The sequence below is a fragment of the Prunus avium genome, chromosome 7 (genome assembly GCF_965620075.1).
Source record: "Prunus avium chromosome 7, drPruAviu1.hap1.1, whole genome shotgun sequence".
NCBI lineage: Eukaryota > Viridiplantae > Streptophyta > Magnoliopsida > Rosales > Rosaceae > Prunus > Prunus avium.
In genome coordinates, this window is record NC_142290.1 from 23719081 (window position 1) to 23737305 (window position 18225).

At 36.3% G+C, this 18225-nt stretch overlaps 2 protein-coding genes across 10 annotated transcripts; both read left to right on the plus strand.

Annotated features, from left to right (window-relative positions):
- Positions 1-5848: 5848 nt before the first annotated feature.
- On the plus strand, positions 5849-11656 carry ARP (apurinic endonuclease-redox protein). Of its 6 annotated transcripts, none has more exons than XM_021974382.2 (12): positions 5849-6125; positions 6347-6531; positions 6665-6765; positions 6958-7037; positions 7179-7427; positions 7537-7844; positions 8445-8555; positions 9101-9238; positions 9319-9366; positions 9844-9924; positions 10935-11094; positions 11397-11656. In XM_021974382.2, the coding sequence occupies exons 1-12, from the start codon at positions 5945-5947 to the stop codon at positions 11516-11518; spliced, it is 1764 nt and encodes a 587-aa protein (XP_021830074.1). In that variant the 5' UTR covers positions 5849-5944; the 3' UTR covers positions 11519-11656. The 6 variants fall into 6 exon arrangements, with proteins under 6 accessions (XP_021830074.1, XP_088100303.1, XP_021830075.1 ...); XM_088244177.1 differs by having other exon boundaries at positions 5997-6125; positions 6339-6531; XM_021974383.2 differs by having other exon boundaries at positions 6076-6204; positions 6339-6531.
- A 136-nt stretch (positions 11657-11792) lies between these two features.
- On the plus strand, positions 11793-16516 carry LOC110770240 (sugar transporter ERD6-like 5). Of its 4 annotated transcripts, none has more exons than XM_021974332.2 (18): positions 11793-12221; positions 12872-12934; positions 13100-13189; positions 13293-13352; positions 13766-13831; positions 13992-14057; positions 14177-14252; positions 14345-14409; positions 14564-14656; positions 14748-14825; positions 14906-14990; positions 15073-15116; positions 15191-15268; positions 15342-15401; positions 15501-15554; positions 15841-15900; positions 16014-16128; positions 16233-16516. In XM_021974332.2, exons 1-18 carry the CDS (start codon positions 12060-12062, stop codon positions 16355-16357), a joined length of 1440 nt encoding a protein of 479 aa, XP_021830024.2. In that variant the 5' UTR covers positions 11793-12059; the 3' UTR covers positions 16358-16516. The 4 variants fall into 4 exon arrangements, 3 of the variants coding, with proteins under 3 accessions (XP_021830024.2, XP_021830025.2, XP_021830026.2); XM_021974333.2 differs by having other exon boundaries at positions 15206-15268; XR_015825667.1 differs by lacking the exon at positions 16233-16516 and having other exon boundaries at positions 15501-15580; positions 16014-16077.
- Positions 16517-18225: the final 1709 nt, after the last annotated feature.

Here is an 18225-nt window from a genome sequence, read left to right on the forward strand (position 1 = left end):
AATCTGGTGCTATACTTCTCTCTCTCTCTCTCTCTCCCACCATAACTCCAACCTTCCCCACCCCTCTCCCCCAACTAGCCAACCACTGCTGACCAACCCCGATATTTATTCAGCCCACCCAGCCTGTCTATCTAGATACAACGAGCCTAAAACTCCAAATCTGTCGAGGAGTTCACAACCCAACCACAATAAAAGATCCAACCACCACCGAAACTCAAGGTCATGTGTCGGTCTTCGTCCCCAAGTTCTTTGGCCGCTACAACGCTGACACAGTACCTCGTCAAGTCTAGATCCAAGAAAGAGAAAGATAGAGAGATATTATGATAGAGGCGGCGGTTGGGTTCAATAGAGGTGGATGGATGGGCTAGGTTTTGGGGTGGAGGTGTCTTGATAAGTTTTGGAAATTTTTGCAGATGCTTGTGTTTCTTTGGTTGGTTTGAAAAGAAAACATTTTTTGTTGGCAAATATTGTCAGATTGTTTGGAGCAAGGTCTAAAATATCGATGGTTTCATAAATATCGGTAGTTCAAAAACACATAAATTTCGATGGAAATATCGAGATATTATCAATATTGATAAAAATTGAATAAAAACCACGGAAATTGTAAGAAAAACTTGGAAATTTTTCTAGAAACTTTGGATGATGTTTATTTAGTCAATTATCTATTACTTTATCACAAAAAATTGGAAGGAAATGCATTGCATGATAGGTTTAACTGATTTAAGTTGATTATATAGCGAGCCGATAAATACTGTGAGTGAAAATATATAGTAATTAATGAAAGAAGATTAAACACATCATAATCATTTATTTATAATGATTTTCTACAATATTTTACACTTTATACATTACATGGTAAGATACATGAGTGACTTAGTACCACATAGAGTTCTTAAGGTTCAAATTTTAGTTATTTACACTACCACTAACAGGACCCAACCCAAATTCCACTTTGGAATCCGGTCCGAACCCTGTGTGTGTTCGACACCTGGCAGGTGCCAGACACAATTGACCTTATTGCCCTTCTACTCAAAAGTGTTGTTAAAACCGGAATTTGACTTCTGCCGAAATTTCAGCAGAGTCTCCCTTGTAATTAGACCAAACCCAAAGTTACACCTGTCAGAAAAGCAAAGAAATATGTACACCAACTGCCAGCATACAAATAAATACATTCCAATAGTTAAATATACTTCAAGGCAATATCAGAGCTCTATACAGAAGACTACAAGTATAAAATAATTATACAAGAACCTACGTCGTCAAGGGATGTGGCAGAAGCTGAACTCGGTCCGGTGGTGGCTCACTATGCACGCTTACTGCCTACTGCCTGGGGGGCGCAAAACACGAAAAGGGTGAGTGGACCAAAAACAAAACTTGAGAAACATAGTATAGAAACATACTAACCCCTACTGTAAAATCAGTTATAAAACTAAACCATTTCTGATCATACTTGTACTGAAATCAAAGCATACATATTTATATCTATAAATTCAATCACACACTTAATCAAACATTAAATTCTTAAAAGCATTGAAATCACTTTAATCTACCACCTAGGTGTACCCCTTTATTATTCCGTCAATTCCATTTAGTTTCCGTCAATTCCATTAGTTCCGTCAATTCCATTCTCGTGCCACCGGAGTGACACATCTCGCAGGTCCCGGTGACGTGAGGTCAACCGAACCGCAGTCTCGCAGGGTTCAGAAGACACTTGGTCCACCTGATCCGCAATTTCGCACCTCACGATTCGGGCGTCCCCGGAACTCGTGGGGCAATGTCTAGCATGCTGACAAATCTGAAGGCAACTGGATATCCGTCAACATCAATGTAACCGAAGGCAACCTTAATTAATCTTGGGTACCTATGGTGGTTTCTAAGAAAATATAGTTTCAGAAATAATTTAACGAGAAATAAAATAAATTCTTATTTGTCCGTTAACTCTATTGCCATTTTATCTATTAATTAACTAAAATTCTAGTATGCCAAAATCTCTAAGCACTCTCAACTCGGCAACCTATAAAATATAATAATAATCATATAAAAGTGATAAATCAAACTATTAAAACTCTGATCAATAAATAAACTCATTCAAGATCAAGTAAAGATATTAAATTGCATAAATTCATTTATGAAAACAAAAAGGTCCACTCACTGGTGATCTGAGCTAGCTGGACCTTTCGAAGGTCCCTCCTGCGGGTCACCTGGTGCCCGGGTGCCTGTATAATCATCATAATATTTTATTAAAAACTCTGCTCAGTAATATAGTATTAAATTAAAAACCCTGACCCCCGGCTCCTAAAAGTTCGTGCATTACTTGAAAGGTCATTCCTATGCCCCCATTAGCTTTTCTCTCAAAGGGCACGATTTAAAAGTACCTAGGGACTCAAAAGCGATAAGGTCCCAAAAATTCAACTTGGGACCCCGTGGGGTCCACAACCTCAGAATTCCAATCCGATCATTCCTAGAGGTTCCAACAAGCCTAGGACACATGTCCTGAAAGTTTGGTCTCGATCGGACGGTCGGATTGCTCATGATCGTACGATCGGACGGACGAACGATTTTCCGTAAACCTAGCCCTAGGGTTGGCTTTTTCGGAGCATCCGGGACTCCGATTTATGATCCGTCGAAACCTACACGATCATGAAAATACCTAGATCAACATACTCCAGTTTGGCTATGATCCAACGGTCCGAACGTATTGAACCCGGAAATCGCACAATATGTGAGATCCGTTCGGGGTTCAAACGTTATCCGAATTGAGATCCGTGAAATCCTACGCGCTCTTGAGGACACGAGGATCATTCTGGGACCAAGGGTGGTCCCTGCTACTTGGCCCACGTGCCGGCCACGCACTGGCAGCATGTGGGTGTGCCTAACAATTTCCGGCGACCGGAAAATCTCCAAACCGCCGTAGCAAACTCCTATCCTAGGTAATACACCCTGTTTGGAACCACTTTTGTTTGGACTATGGCCAAAAAGTGGCCGGAAGTTACTGAAATCGGCGACGCAAAATCGGCAGAAAAATAATTCGAAAAACAACCTAACAAACCTTGAAATCTCTCAAAACCTACCCAACCACCAGCTAGGGGATGAAAAATAGTCGAAGATTCATACCTCGATCGTTCGATTTGGTGGCCGGAGGGCGACGTACGACGCTGACGAATTTTCAAATGAAAACCGGTGGTTTTCGTGGTTTTCCGACGAAACCAAGGCAGCTGGAGGTCGGGGAAGACGTCGGACGGCTGGGAGGGGTGACGCCGGTCAGATCCTGGCCGGTCCGGTGCGAGGTGGTGGCGGCTGGCGGTGGTTTGCAGGTTTGAAGGGTGTCGGCTGGGCTGGTAACGGGGAGAGAGAGGAGAGACGCGAGGAGAGAGAGTGTGGAGAGAGAAAAGGAAGAAACAGATTTTTTTTAAAATCTGATTTCAAAAGTTACAGTTTTGCCCTTTTTACGTATTTTGCTCGTAATTCCTTCAATATAACTCGGAATTGAGTCCACTATGTGTCTACAGATTCGTTTCGTTGCGCTCTACGCAACGGTACAACCGAATTTCCCAAATTCCATCCTGGTCAAAACATCATCTTAAAACCTAATAAAATATTCCGAGGGTAGTTTAGTCTTTTCCTATATTAAATTATTAATTAAGGTTTGGGTTGTTACAACCACCTCCTGAGGTTTTACGTTTTTTCACAAAACTCCTTGAGGTTTTAGAAATACAAGAACACCCATTGAGGTTTTAAATTGTTTTCACCCTATTTCATCCAAAGATTTATGATTTTATACAAAAAATTCTCCAAATGACAAAGTTGGTCTTCAAGATTAGATTGAATATACTTCATTGAGGCTAATTTTGTCATTTGCATAAGTTTTTTTTTTCCCAATGTAATCATCAATTTTTGAACAAACAATCAACGAAAAGAGGTTTTGTGAAAACAAACTGAAACCTCAGGGGGTGTTCGTGTACTTTTTGAGACTTGAGGGGGTTTTTGTGAAAACACAAGAACCTCAGGGGGGTGTTAGTGTAAATAACTCTTCAAATTTTTCATTGTCTTCATCATCTCGATATCATAGCGATATTTTGGCCAAATATTGCTGAAGTGTGAAAGAAATTATCGACATCGATATTTTATGATATTATCGATATTTATACAATATGTGTATGGATACGTTCCAAAATATCTTTGACTAGAAAAAAGGATAATATCCTCGATATTTCGTTGATATTATAGTTTGGAGAGAGAGAGAGAGAGAGAGAGAGAGAGAGAGGTTGGCTGGAGCTTTGATGGGGGTGGGAGGTTGGGATGTGGGCGGTGGGCGGTGGTTAATGAGAAGAAATCGACCAGGGGGGAGGGCGTGCATTGGTTTGGATGAGTAGTCCCGCAATTTTTTTATATCCTTTTCTTCAATATTTTTTTCATATGTTAATCAATTTAAAATTTAAAAAAAATTGAAAATGTGGGACCCATAGTGCCACGCAGGCAACAAACAGTGAGATCTAATAGAAACCCTAAAGGCAGAACCATATTGTAATAAATTTAAAAAACCAGAATATGTTATTATAAAAATTAAGAAGTTGGGGATTAACACGTCTTAAGGACATAATCATAGGGTACTAAAATGTTGTTAACCCTTATCTCAATGATGAAAATGACATTGTCATTGATGTTTTGCACCAGCCGCATTAACTTTTATATTCACCGAAGGAGAACTTTGATGTCATTTAGGGTTCTTAACTTCTTACCCTCATCTATGTAGAATTATACAAACCCTAGCCATTAAGAGAGAGAGAGAGAGAGAGAGAGAGAGAGAGAGAAACCTTCAGATCTGGGGGTTTTCCCCTGGATCATGTTGGATCTTCGGTGTTCTCCAATGTCGATCTTCAGTGTTCTTCGGCTTTAGGTGGATCTATGTCGATCTACTCTTCTTCTGGCAGATCTATTGTCTCAAATATGAGTTGGTTTTGTTTGTGCATCTTCTTGCGAGGCTCCTCTTTGAGGTGTTGCGGCTTGGTCATGGTAGATTCACTATGCACTAGTGCGTTGATGCCCTTGAGTAACTAGATGGCGCTCCCTTTGTCATGTTCCGAAGGAAGATTAGGCGGTTGACTTTCCTTTTGCCGGTGTTGTTCTAGGTTTTTTTACTTTAATTTAGTTTGTTAGAGTTTTTTGTGTTTTTTTTCTTTTATGATTCCAGAAACTTAGTTGAGTTTTCTGGGTGTTCTTAGTCTCTCTAGGAGAGTCATGCCGGTTAGCGGCTAGTTTTGGTTCTTGATGTCATTGGACTAGATTTGAGAAAATTATGGCTATTGAAAGGGGTTTTAGAAAAGTTAATTTCGAGAGTGATTCTCTCCAGATTGTGTTAGTTTTTCGGCTAGCTCAGGTCATTAGGGAAGTTTTACACATGGCTGCTATATTGTTATAGGGATGACTCCCTTTACAGTCCGTGTCCTTTGTACTCGTTATTTATTTTGATCTAATAAAATTCTATCGCCTTCTGTTTAAAAAACAAAAAACAAAAAAAACTTCTTACCTCATCTTTCCCACTTTTGGTATAATGTCACATGAGCTTACTGCACTCCTTGATAATCGAAGAGGATTACCTGAAGTCTCTGTAGCTTAATGTGCCACATAAATTTCCCACTTTTGGTATAATGTCAAAAACCACCTCTTGATAATGGCCTCAAAATCATACAAAAGTTTGAGCATCCATCTTTTGTACTGACATGAGTTTCTTCCTTATGTAATACATGAGTATTGAAATTATTCAAAATTTCTCGATATTTATAAACACATTAAGAATGAAAAACAATTCATAATGCAATACCTAAAACGTGAAAAGTAATCTAGAATATCGCCCATCCCTTTATACGCGAGTTCCATCCCTTTTCCTGTATATTGGAATAGTCTAGGATATCAATTTTTTTTTTTAAATGAAAAGTAATTTGGAATGCAATACCTAAAACTTAAGAATCAGATTTGCCAGAGGGGTTTTTTTTCTTGTTTTTTTGAACGGAGCCAGAGAGGTTATACTTCTGATATCTTAACCGGCCGCACGTGTTTTCACTGCATTGGAGGGTCATATTATTCATCCTCGTACCCGAAAAATGAAAAGAAACAAAACCAAAAAGGTGCAGTGCTGGACTCTCTATCCTCAGTTCCTCCCTCTTCGTAGTAGGCCATGAATCAAATTCAACCTCTGCAATTAGGGTTCAAAACATTTCTCAGTCTCACCCGGTTTTATATTTTAATTTGTTTTTTTTAGGCTGTGTTTTACATACTTTCTGCGTTTCAATTTCATAGTAATTTCAGCTACAGTTGAAATGACTGACCAACATCGGTAGCTTTGCAGTAGCTCCAAGGAATTTGAGAACTGGAGCATTGGCTTCTCTTACTAGATTACGAGCAACTCAAGGAGTGCCTAGAAGACCCGTTTCCGCTAAAACAACAAAGCCCATGTTTGAGGAAAATAAAAAGGATAAGTCATTCAAAGAATCAATGGGTACAAACCCAAGCCCTCATAAAGCTATTGTCAAGGTTATACTTATATGTCATGCCTCTATGCTGATTTTTGTTTTTTGTTTTTGTTTTTATTTTTATTTTGTTCTTGTTTTTATGTTGGGTATGGGTAGTTTGCATTAGTTTGATGTTGATTGATTAAATCTTTTAGGAGGATGGTGCTGAAAGCAATGTGGTTGAGATTGAGAGTTTTAAGAACGACACTGCGAGAATCGAGGCAATGACAGTTCAACAACTCAGAACAACACTGAGGTAACATTCCAAGTGTTAATATCTTCCTTGTGAGTCCAATAGGAATGTTCCCTCTATAAACATAGTAATTTCTTTTTCTTTCTATGGATAGTGGAATAAGTTAACGATTAGATGGTGTTGATCAGTATGGTGTCCTTGAGTTGTACATGTTAAATGTTCTACAATGATTTGGAACTTTAAATTGCCTTTCAGAAATGCTGGGGTTTCTGCCAAAGGCCGTAAATTTGAACTTGTGGCGGCCTTGAAGTGCTTTTTGGAAAAGAAGAAAGATGGTAATATCTATTATTCTCATGTACTTCTCTGAAGATGTAGCAAAAGAATAAACTTTTTATAAAATAATGATTCCAAACTCTTTCTTCCGTTTGCCTTATTCTCTGGACTTGAATGGTTAGGAGTTCCTTTTCATTTTTCAGATGAAGGTTCCCTGGTAATAGAAGAACAAGTGGCCTCCACTTGTGTTGAAAATGCATCAGAGAAAACTGAGGCTGAAACATCATCTGATGGAGACCAAGTTCAGAATGTCCCTGTTTCGGAGGTTGGTGAACTTCAACGTTACAAGAGAAGGTTAAACCATTCGTCAGTTAAGAGTGAAACTGTGATAGGCTATAGCAAGGTTGCAACGAAAAAGGAGAAGCTGTCAATTGAATCAGAAGACCTTTCAGGTTCTGTAAAATGATTCCATGAATCTTCTTAACTGAGTTTAGTTCATATGTTTATCTGGGTTCAGTTCACTTAATGAAGAGGACTGGTGTATCGTTGTTATCTATCCAGGTCACAAGCTCTCGAGGACAAGAAAGAAAACATCTTCAGAAACTATTAGTTTTGATGTCAAAACTGATGATAAAATAGCTGAGCCATGGACAGTTCTTGCGCATAAGAAACCTCAGAAAGATTGGATTCCTTATAATCCTAGAACCATGAAACTTCCACCGCTTGCTAGGGATACTAAATTTTTGAAGCTTATGTCTTGGAATGTTAATGGTTTAAGGGCATTATTGAAGTTAGAGGGATTCTCTGCTTTGCAGCTAGCCCAAAGGGAAGATTTTGATGTACTGTGTTTGCAGGAGACCAAACTGCAGGCAAGTATTTTAGTTCTTATTTTTGCTTCTTAAAGCTTAAACTCATGTTTGATGATACTGTTGACACATCATTGTTTTGCAGTTACATTTTTTTGTTTCAACATCATATATTGCTTTGTGATTGGTAAAGAATTGACTGACTCTTTGGCTTCTATACTAAGCCCTCTCGCATGTTGAGCATTGGGCGACAATCCTGTTAAGAAATGGCATGAATTGCCTAATATTATTTTTGTATTAACTTTATGGGCCAATTTAAGGCTCAACATTCATTTTCGGGTATGTTCTCCTGTGAATAGGATTGGATTCTTGTGACTAGTAAAGTTTCAAATATTTATTCCATTCAAAATATTGAATTATTTGGAACTGGAATATTCTTATTTGTGTCACCGGTTATTTTAAATTCTTTCTTCTAGTTGAGACAATCAAGCTAAACCTTATGAGTTTTGGTGTTGTGCTTTAAGGAGTCGGTCAGTTTTTCCTTCAATTATGTAAATGTGGTGTCCGTCTTAATGTGCTAATTTCTAGTGTTCATTACAAATATAGCTTTCTTATAGCATTTTTTGTGTTATGTATAATCACATTTATTAAGTTTGGGAACAGGAGAAGGATGTTGAAGATGTGAAAAGGTCTCTGATAGATGGGTATGAGAATAGCTTCTGGACATGTAGTGTTTCCAAGCTTGGTTATTCAGGAACTGCAATTATTTCAAGGGTATACTGTATTCTTTCTTCATGATGACAGTCAATTTCATGTCTTTACGACATGCATTTGGTTATTTCTCTTTGTTGTGTATAACACTATCCATTTATGCGTGTTGCATAGCGTCGTGGCTGTTAGCCTAACTTTTATCACATAATTGAGCTTTTAACAAAATGGAGATTCCTTTCTCTTTTATCACATACGTGAGCTTTTAAAACCAATACTGAACCTGAAACTTATGGGTCTAGTGATTAGCGGAATCTTGTTTCTAGGTTGTTTAAGAATTTTTGTAAGGAAATGCGATTTTGAGAATAGAAATGTGACTGTTAATTTTTATTTTCTCTAAATGTATGCTATATTGCTCGAAATATAGACTGGCTATGTTTGCCTAAGAAATTTGCAAATGCTACTTTCGTTACTGGGATTTAAGAATGAAATGAGTTTGATTAATTAAGTCCATTCTTAACTATCTTGGTTTGAAAAACAACCTTTTTTCTTCTTCTTTTTTCTTGGTTATCTTATTAAACTGCTAGTTAATATTGGCTTTTGTCTGACAGATAAAGCCACTTTCAGTCAGATATGGCATTGGCATATCAGATCATGATAGTGAGGGGCGGATTATAACAGCAGAGTTTGATTCATTTTATCTGATAACTGGATATGTTCCTAATTCTGGAGATGGTTTGAGACGACTGGTATTGACCTCGAGTCCTTTGCAGCCTAATTACATGGGGTAGTATTCTGCTTGGCTAACAACTCCATTTTATTATTTCAGTCATACAGGATTAATGAATGGGATCCATCTCTCAGCAATTACATGAAAGTAAGTATGATTTTATTTGTTCTTTCTCAGAAAATTTTCTGCTAGCAGGGTTTTGTTTGTTTGTTGGACTTAATTCCTTTTTTCACAATGCCTTTATTCAGGCAGAATTTATTGTTATTTATGTTGAATACATACATCTTACTCAAGTAATGTGTGACCGTCATATTAATATTAATATTCAAGTCAATACTCAGCACAACCAAATTCAATTTGAATATTCAATTATAAATTTGGAAAACTGATTTCTCTTCTGGCTGATTAGTGCATACCTGTCATGTCTCCTCAAATTTGAAGAATCCAAAATTGGTCTAGACAGCATGTCTCGGTGCTTATAACCTTAAATAGTTTAATTGGACACAAATACTGTTCGGTTGAATATTCATGTTCTTAAAATTTTATCTGCTTTTGAAAAAGCATAGTTATGAAAATTCTGTGGCAATTTCTTGATGCTTATGGGTGCTTTCATTGTTGATTCAGGAGCTGGAAAAGTCAAAACCTGTCATTTTAACAGGTGATCTGAATTGTGCTCATCAAGAGATAGATATTTATAACCCAGCTGTAAGTTTTCCTGATTTGTTGTCAAAGAACTTTTATGATTCCCTGATTGATCACTCAACCTTGAAAAACAATATACTTTTCGTAATATATCAACTCACAAAAATCTTTCAAAAATAACATAATGTATGACAGTGCCCTTGTTTAATGAATCTAAACGTTTTAAATTTTGTAAGACAATGAAATGTTAAGATGAGTCAAGATCTTTGATATTAATAATGGAAAAAACGAAATCTTTAAAACCAACCCAATGAACCAAAATAAAGCCTTCCAAGCTTCACCCAACAAATTAATCACCAAAAAAATGTTTATCTTAGAATTCCGTTATGTCCATTGCCAAATTTCTGGTTTCAATCTGCAGTAGAGGAAGTGTATTATTGAACTCGGCCAATTTAGGATGCCTTTACGCTTTAGTTAGATAAGTATCTCTTGTTTAGCACCTCAGCTTGAAATGAAATAATAACTGATAGCACTTGAGATTGTGTTCCCCTAATCCAACTTAAAAGAAAACGCAGCATACATCCTAGGTATGCTTTTTTGGTGACTTTGTATGAATATGAAGGGACTATAAAGAGGCAGGAACATTTGGCATTGGTGTAAAGTTCAGCACTGCTGAAAAACGTTTTATAGGATTTGTTTTTCAACAATCCACCTGTTGAATTTAGTGCTCTAATATTACTCATAAGGTTTATCAAAGACAACCTATCAATCAAGAAGATTTGAGATTTTGGATTGATATGAAATTTGACTATCATAATGAGCACACTTGAGCAGTAAGTTCAACGGCAGATAAAAATTAAACATCCTATAAGAGTTTTACGGGATGGAAAGGTAGTGATTTTTACAGTGGTGTCACTTGAAAACAAATCCTGTACTTTCGCCATTTTCCCTCCAGATATTAACATTTTCTATGGAAAAATTTAGGTGGTAAATTGAACATAAGTAGGGGAGTGCTATGCCTCTCCAGTCTCTTCAGTGGTTTATGGGGTTGTCTTTTGTTGATCCATCTACAGGGAAACAAAAGAAGTGCTGGGTTTACCGATGAAGAAAGGCAATCCTTTGGGTCAAACTTTTTATCCAGGGGATTTGTGGATACCTTTAGAAAGCAACACCCTGGTGTTGTTGGGTATACTTACTGGGGTTATCGACATGGTGGACGCAAATTTAATAGAGGTATTTCACACTACTACTATATTCATAGTTTTGATAATTCAGATTTGCTATTGCATTTGATGGAGTAGTTAACGGTATTAATTTAAAACATGTAGTTTTGTTCTGAGTGTTCTCTTCAAGCAGACATTCTAAGTGTTCATGATTTGCATACTTTGTTCTGCAATTTTCTGCGTGAGGCCAAAATATTTATATTTTACGCTGGATTTTTTTCTTTGCAATTTGTTTTATAAATCGGAAGTCTGATTTCTTTGTTATTATTATTTCTTCTAACAAAACTCTGATTTACTTGGATTTTGAACTAGGCTGGCGGCTTGACTACTTCCTCGTCTCGGAATCCATAGCTGACAAGGTTCATGACTCGTACATTCTGCCGGATATAACTGGTAGTGATCATTGTCCTGTAGGCCTTGTACTTAAGCTGTAGGTAGGGTAAAATCAAAACCAATTTTGTATGTCACCTAAAATGGGAGCGTGCAAGTTATAGGTGGAAATTTTGTAGTGCCTTCACCTGTAAGCTTTATTTTTTATGTTCTAATATAATGACCACGTTATTTGTGCTCAATTTGGGTCATCATTATATTATGTCTTCTTTATGCAGAAGCAATTATTTTAATAGGAAATTGCCCCACAATGGATTTATATAAGATTCTCTCGTATTTTTAATTGCCATGCTTCGTTACCAAACCAAATTAATACACGTTCTTAAACAACTCAATGACGACCTGTTGGTCCAACTAAAAATCAACCTTATTTAATTATTTTTGGAATTTGGTATTTGGTTCAAGTATATACATAGGGGAAAAGGCAGAGAAATATCCTCAGTTTTGTCATTCTCATAGTTCCTTCCCAGTACTGTGTCTCCATGCATCCAAACTTACTGCTTCTCATTTTTTCTTAGTAAGATTTATTCTTAGTTTTTCATCATCGCCAAAGAAAAAAATAAGTTTATATTTATATATAAATATATGGAGAGAGAAGCCATGGAAGGACTGCTAATTGTAAGAGAGTCTGTGATCCATGAAGAAGCTGCTGCTGATGCTGATTGCAGTGGGGGGAACTCAGTCACCTTTGTTGTTGTTCTGAGTACTTTGGTGGCCCTCTGTGGTTCCTTCTCTTTTGGGTGTGCTGTATGTGACCAAATTCACATAAAAATTATCATTGGCACACTTTTAAGTTTAAATTTACATTTTTCTCAGTTTCTTGTGTTTTCTTGTTAGTTTCTATATTTTCTCATATGCTATGGCCCCTTTTTTTTATTTTATTTTTTATTTTATACAAGCGATAGTCTAAAATACTCTAAATTAATTTAATCTACCATAGGGACGTCTCCTGCCTATGACCCTGTTAAGTGAGATGAGTTTAGTAACAGATTTAAAACTGCGGCTAATTTGGTTGACTCACAAACCTAATTAATCTACCTCAACTATTACCTGCTTGTTCTATTTCTTTCGTAACTTCTATTTGTCTTGAAACAAAAAAAAAAAAAAAAAAAAAAACCTTCCATTTGTAGCTTCAATCACATGCATAAGCCAAAAAAGAATAAAAGAGAACTCTTCTGATAGAATTAACCGAAGTTTTTTGTGGAAATCAACCATTAAGCAAGCTGCACTCTGTTTGACTTGTTTGTCCCTTCAATATGCTTTGCTGCATCAAATTGTTAATAATGATAAAAAATGATTAAATGTTCCGAAAATTAGGAGACTATCTGTTCAACCATTAGACTTAAAAATAGGATTGCTGGTTCTGAAAAAAATATACAATTACAAATGCTTTGCAGACAGGATATTCATCAGCTGCAGAATCCGGAATAATGGAAGACTTGGACATCACTGTTGCTGCCGTAAGTGCTAAGTTTCATTTATATTTATTTTAAGCGCAAGCATCTTCTTTTCTAACAAAATTTTCCATGATGGACTTTACAAACATGGATATTCTCTTCTTTCTTAGATTTTAGTATCTAAATTTTCAGTTTCTGCATTTGATAAATTCTCTTCCCAATATGCAGTACTCAGTTTTTGGTTCAATACTGACAATTGGAGGAGTGCTTGGTGGGTTGGTAAATGGAAGGATAACGGATCTCATTGGTCGTAAAGGTGTAAGTTTTTGTTTCACTCTTTAACTCTAGGCCTGGGGCAGATGTTCAAATTATATTTCATATGTAACTCTTTTCTTCTTTTCCTGCTGATATTGCCAAGCAGACAATGTGGTTCTCTGCAATATTCAGTACTGCAGGGTGGCTCATTATAGCATTTGCAAAGGTTTCTTCTCTTTACGGTCTCCATGTATGCATAGCGAATGCTTTGATGTTGAAATTTGGGGTTTAGCAAAAAAATGGATGTTAGTTAAAGCCCCCAAGTAGGGTCTTCTTTAGTCAATGTCTAAGAAACCTCATGGAAGCAACTTGGAATAGAATGTTTTATGTGATTTACACCAAGACCCTTAGGATAGAACTTAATCTCCTGAGTAGATTTTGGTCTGTAGACTTACATGGCTGAATTCTCATTTGTACAATTGAAAAGAAGTCTAGAGTATATAATGCATTGGAAAACGACATGGTAACAGTATCCTTTTTTTTTCTTTCCTTGCTTCTTGATGTTGCATGCCTGCTTTTGGGTTCCTTCCCTTTCTGGGATTCAATCAGTAGTTGAGTTGAGTTCAATGCTTGATTTAGAATGTTTGGTGGCTGGATATCGGACGACTGTTGGTGGGATTTGGCATCGGAATAATTTGCTACGTGGTAATTGCATACATCCAATCAAATTCTTCTGATTAGTACTGCTAAAGGAGTATTTGGATTCAATCAGTAGTTAGGTTGAGTTCAATGCTTATTTATTTATTTTATTTGAATTTTAGATCAGTGTATAACTTATCCATACCTAATTCTTATTCATAAATAGGTACCTGTATACATAGCAGAAATAACACCTAAGGACCTCAGAGGAAGGTTTACTTCAGCTAATCAGGTATGACTATAATTACTTTGTTGTGAATATGCAAGAAAGTTCCAACTCCTTTTTCTTTGTGCTTCCCCTCTTACTATTCCTTCTCTAATTACAAGCCATAAATGTCATTATGTGCACAGTTGATAATCAGCTGCGGTTTTTCGGTAATGTATTTCATTGGAAATACCTTAAACTGGCGCATCATGGCTGTGATTGGTAAATTATCTCTTAGTCTCCTACCTTGTATTTATTTTATGAATGCATCAAAATTGAATCAAGCACTTCATACTGATAGAGTTTATATTCAGGTGCTTTTCCATCTCTACTACAAATTATAGGTTTATATTTCATTCCAGAGTCTCCAAGGTGGTTGGTGAGTCCAATTCAATCTTTAAATTGCTTTGCCTTGGTGACCTTATTCTGCCAACAGGACAAGCCTACAAGTCTTTTAACTTCAAATAAATAAATACATTCAGCAGTGAGAAATTTTCGATTAGAATGCTCAAATGATTGAAACGTGTCTGCAGGCCAAAATCGGTAAACAGAAAAACCTTGATGCTGCTCTGCGGCGTCTCAGAGGAAGAGATTCTTGTATATCTCAAGAAGCATCTGATATCATGGTAACCTACCAAGTTACATTTTCATATTATTTTTCAAAATTCTCTGTTTGGTATGGAAACATGAAATAAGACAGCTCTCATATTGTGGCAGAATTATACAGAAATCTTTCAGCAACAGTCAGAAAGAATGCTAGACTTGTTTCAGCAGAGATATGCTCACTCACTCATTGTAAGTTATCTCAGTCAAAAATTATGTAGTGTTCCGCCTTCCCTCTTCATGATATTTCTTCTGACCTTTATTTGGTATAGGTTGGACTCGGGTTGATGTTTCTGCAGCAATTTGGGGGGGCCAATGCAATTGCTTATTATGCAAGCTCTGTGTTTGTAGATTCCGGTAAATCAAAAGCTTTCTAAGTTTTCTCCATATATTTAAAGGAAACATAACAGAAATCCTTATTTCCTCTCTTTTCTGGCAGATTTTTCGAGTAGCATTGGGACTATATCAATGGCAATTATCGGGGTACATATGTTTCGTAATTGCAAGTGAAGAGAGTTTTTTTTTTTTTTTTTTCAATGTATATCTCAAATGAGTAGATACTCTTTTCACAGTTACCTGGTGTTGCAATGAGTGTGCTCTTAACCGATAAATCTGGAAGGCGACCACTTCTGATGGTGAGAATGGCAAATAATTTAAGTTATATATTGAAATCAATAAGTTCACAGTGAAGTCACCAAATGTTTGCAGGTTTCTGCTGCAGGAATGTGCTTGAGTGCCTTTCTTGTGGGCTTGGCATTTTGCTTTCAGGTTTCTCCCCAAACTAAATTTTAATACTTCTCTTTCTCTGCTGCTCTTCGCTTAAGAAAAAATCATCATACTCTGAACTACATCTTTTGGTTATGGCAGGACCTCCATCGATGGAAGGAGCTTACTCGTATTCTTGTGCTTATCGGAATGTTGGTAAACACATAATAACTGGAAGACAAGTATTCCTTCTCTTCTCTTACAAAAGTTGGTCGCATCTTGTCTCATTTCATTACTCTTTGACAAACAAAAAATCATGTGTAATCTCAAAGGCTTTGAACATCTATAGTATATGAGCTCATTTTGGATAGGTTTGGCATAAAGGTAGTTCTACAAAACAAAAAATTTACCTATTGCTGTAATCTCTAGCATGGTGAAACATGTACCTTTCTGAGACCATTTGAGCAATGTTTCAACTTAACGTTGATCATACTGCATTCAGGGTTATAGCATATCGTACACAACGGGCATGGCAGGATTACCCTGGGTTATTATGTCAGAGGTAGGTTGTTAGTACTAGTGTTCTTGAGCTTCGTCTGCGTCCATTAACTTATTACCAGGAATTTAGCAGAAGTTTAAAGTTTTATAACAAAGATTTGATGATTTCCATTTCAGATATTTCCCATAAACGTTAAAGGCGCAGCTGGAAGCCTTTCAAGTTTGGCAAATTGGTCTTCTTCTTGGATAACAACATACACCTTCAATTTTATGATGGAATGGAGCTCAGCAGGTCTTCTGCATATATATATATATATATTTTTTTTTTCTTCTTTTGTGTTTCACTTGTTTTTTTCTTGCTCATCTTCTGTATACTAATAGTTGGTCATACTACAGGAACATTTTTCATCTTCTCAGCCATTTGCGGTTTAGCTATTCTGTTTGTTGCAAAGCTAGTGCCGGAGACTAAGGGGCGAACTCTAGAAGAAATACAAGCATCCATTGCCCATTTCTCTAATTAGATGAATTGCATATCCATGCTATGACAGTGTTATGTTTTGAACACTAAAATCTGATCACTTTTTATGTTATCATACTGATATGGTTTTGATGATCATAACAAAGTGATTAAAACCTGCATAATCATTGTGCAATGACATTGTGCTAGATCTTGATTTTTTTCTGCCTTGCAAGTTTTTGCCCAAAAGAGGAAAAACTAACCATATATTTTTCGAGGATGAAGAACGTAAAAAAAGGAAGAAGGAAAGTTGTCCCGCATCAACCAAGTAAGCTCTGAGTAAGAGCCTTATAATTGTGCTTCTAGTCGATGACAACATGACAATCCGGAAGATAAGTGCCTTGGGAAAGAAAATGGATGTCCCTGAATTCATGAAACACTCCCGGAAGAAAAGTCCCTGAATCATTAATTGTCCCTGAATAAGTAGTCCAATCCCGTGCTTTATCTTGCCCAACAAACAAGAAAAGAATGTGGAATTGCATTGCATTTAATTCAACTAATGCATTGAATTTAAGATGTGTGCATGCACGTACCAAATTAGTAGATCTTACTCATTAAATTCAAGGATTCCTTTTTCTTTGTGTGGATCAAATTAATTACATTACATTTGATTTTTAATATAATTGAATTAATTACAGTTTTTTTATGTTAAAAATAAAATTTATGCAATAAAATAAATAAAGATATGCAATAAAATAGATATAAAAAGTCATCTTCTAAAAAAATCCAAATCCGCAAAATTATAAATCACAAAAATACACTATAATATAACCATAACCTATTTGTGATATCCATGAGTTTACTGACTTTACATATTCCTCCACTCTTCTTCATCGATTCTACCATTTCTATCTGCTTCCATGAAAGGTGAATGTCCATGACATACACAAGAATGTATAATTGCCGAGACCAGAAATGGGGGGATCCGGAAGAGCAATTATCAAGGAACAATGGAGTCAAATCCATACCTTGTCCACAATAATTTCAACGATATGATCTGAATAATTAGATAGGATTCATTCAAAAGAGCCAGTATCATCTCCTTACGAGTGTTTTTAACATAGATGGGTTTCATGTGAGATTATCAATGTGCTTCGTATCTCAGCTAAAAACAAGAATCATGAAGGATATCCATTCAGAAAATTGAACACTCGTCATACGATTTTATGCATGCAGAAAATAGTGAAAATCCATAGGTTAATGAATGATAAATGGATAACTCTGTTCAATCATAAAAATAGTAAGCTGTTATATTTATTGAGTACCTTAATTTTGAGATATATTTGTACATAGAAACTTTGCTACTACAAATACACAGACCATCATGATGATTATTATGTTACAATTCTACATATGAGGCTATTCTAAATATATATATATACAGTTATTCTCTTATCCGGATGTCCGCACGTTATTATCGTGCGGATCCTATTGTAAACAGGCAGGAAAACAAAGAGGGGTAGTACAAAATACACTGCGTCCGCACGATAATAACGTTCGGATGTCCGCATAAGAGAATTTCTGTATATCAGTTATTCTCTTATCCGGATGTCCGCACGTTATTATCGTGCGGATCCTATTGTAAACAGGCAGGAAAACAAAGAGGGGTAGTACAAAATACACTGCGTCCGCACGATAATAACGTCCGGATGTCCGCATAAGAGAATTTCTGTATATATATATATATATATATATATATATATATATATATATATATATTTATGAACAGTCTATTGCTAATTTTCCTTTCACTGATAACCATCTTCACACATAATCCCTTTAAGTGAAAAAAATTAAATAAAAAAAAGAACAAATTGGTACTCTGCAGTAGCTGCATCTTCATGTTTCCATTCTCCTGTGTGTATATAAGGT

Bases quoted from the DNA above. Each gene is read 5' to 3' on its own strand.
- LOC110770240 (XM_021974332.2), top strand. From the start codon at position 12,060: ATGGAGAGAGAAGCCATGGAAGGACTGCTAATTGTAAGAGAGTCTGTG. The intron at 15,117-15,190 runs GTACATATGTTT...TCAAATGAGTAG, and splicing joins TATCAATGGCAATTATCGGG to ATACTCTTTTCACAGTTACC. The intron at 15,901-16,013 runs GTAGGTTGTTAG...TTTCCATTTCAG, and splicing joins CCTGGGTTATTATGTCAGAG to ATATTTCCCATAAACGTTAA.
- ARP (XM_021974382.2), top strand. From the start codon at position 5,945: ATGCAATACCTAAAACTTAAGAATCAGATTTGCCAGAGGGGTTTTTTT. The intron at 9,239-9,318 runs GTATTGACCTCG...TTATTATTTCAG, and splicing joins GAGATGGTTTGAGACGACTG to TCATACAGGATTAATGAATG. The intron at 9,367-9,843 runs GTAAGTATGATT...TTGTTGATTCAG, and splicing joins CTCTCAGCAATTACATGAAA to GAGCTGGAAAAGTCAAAACC.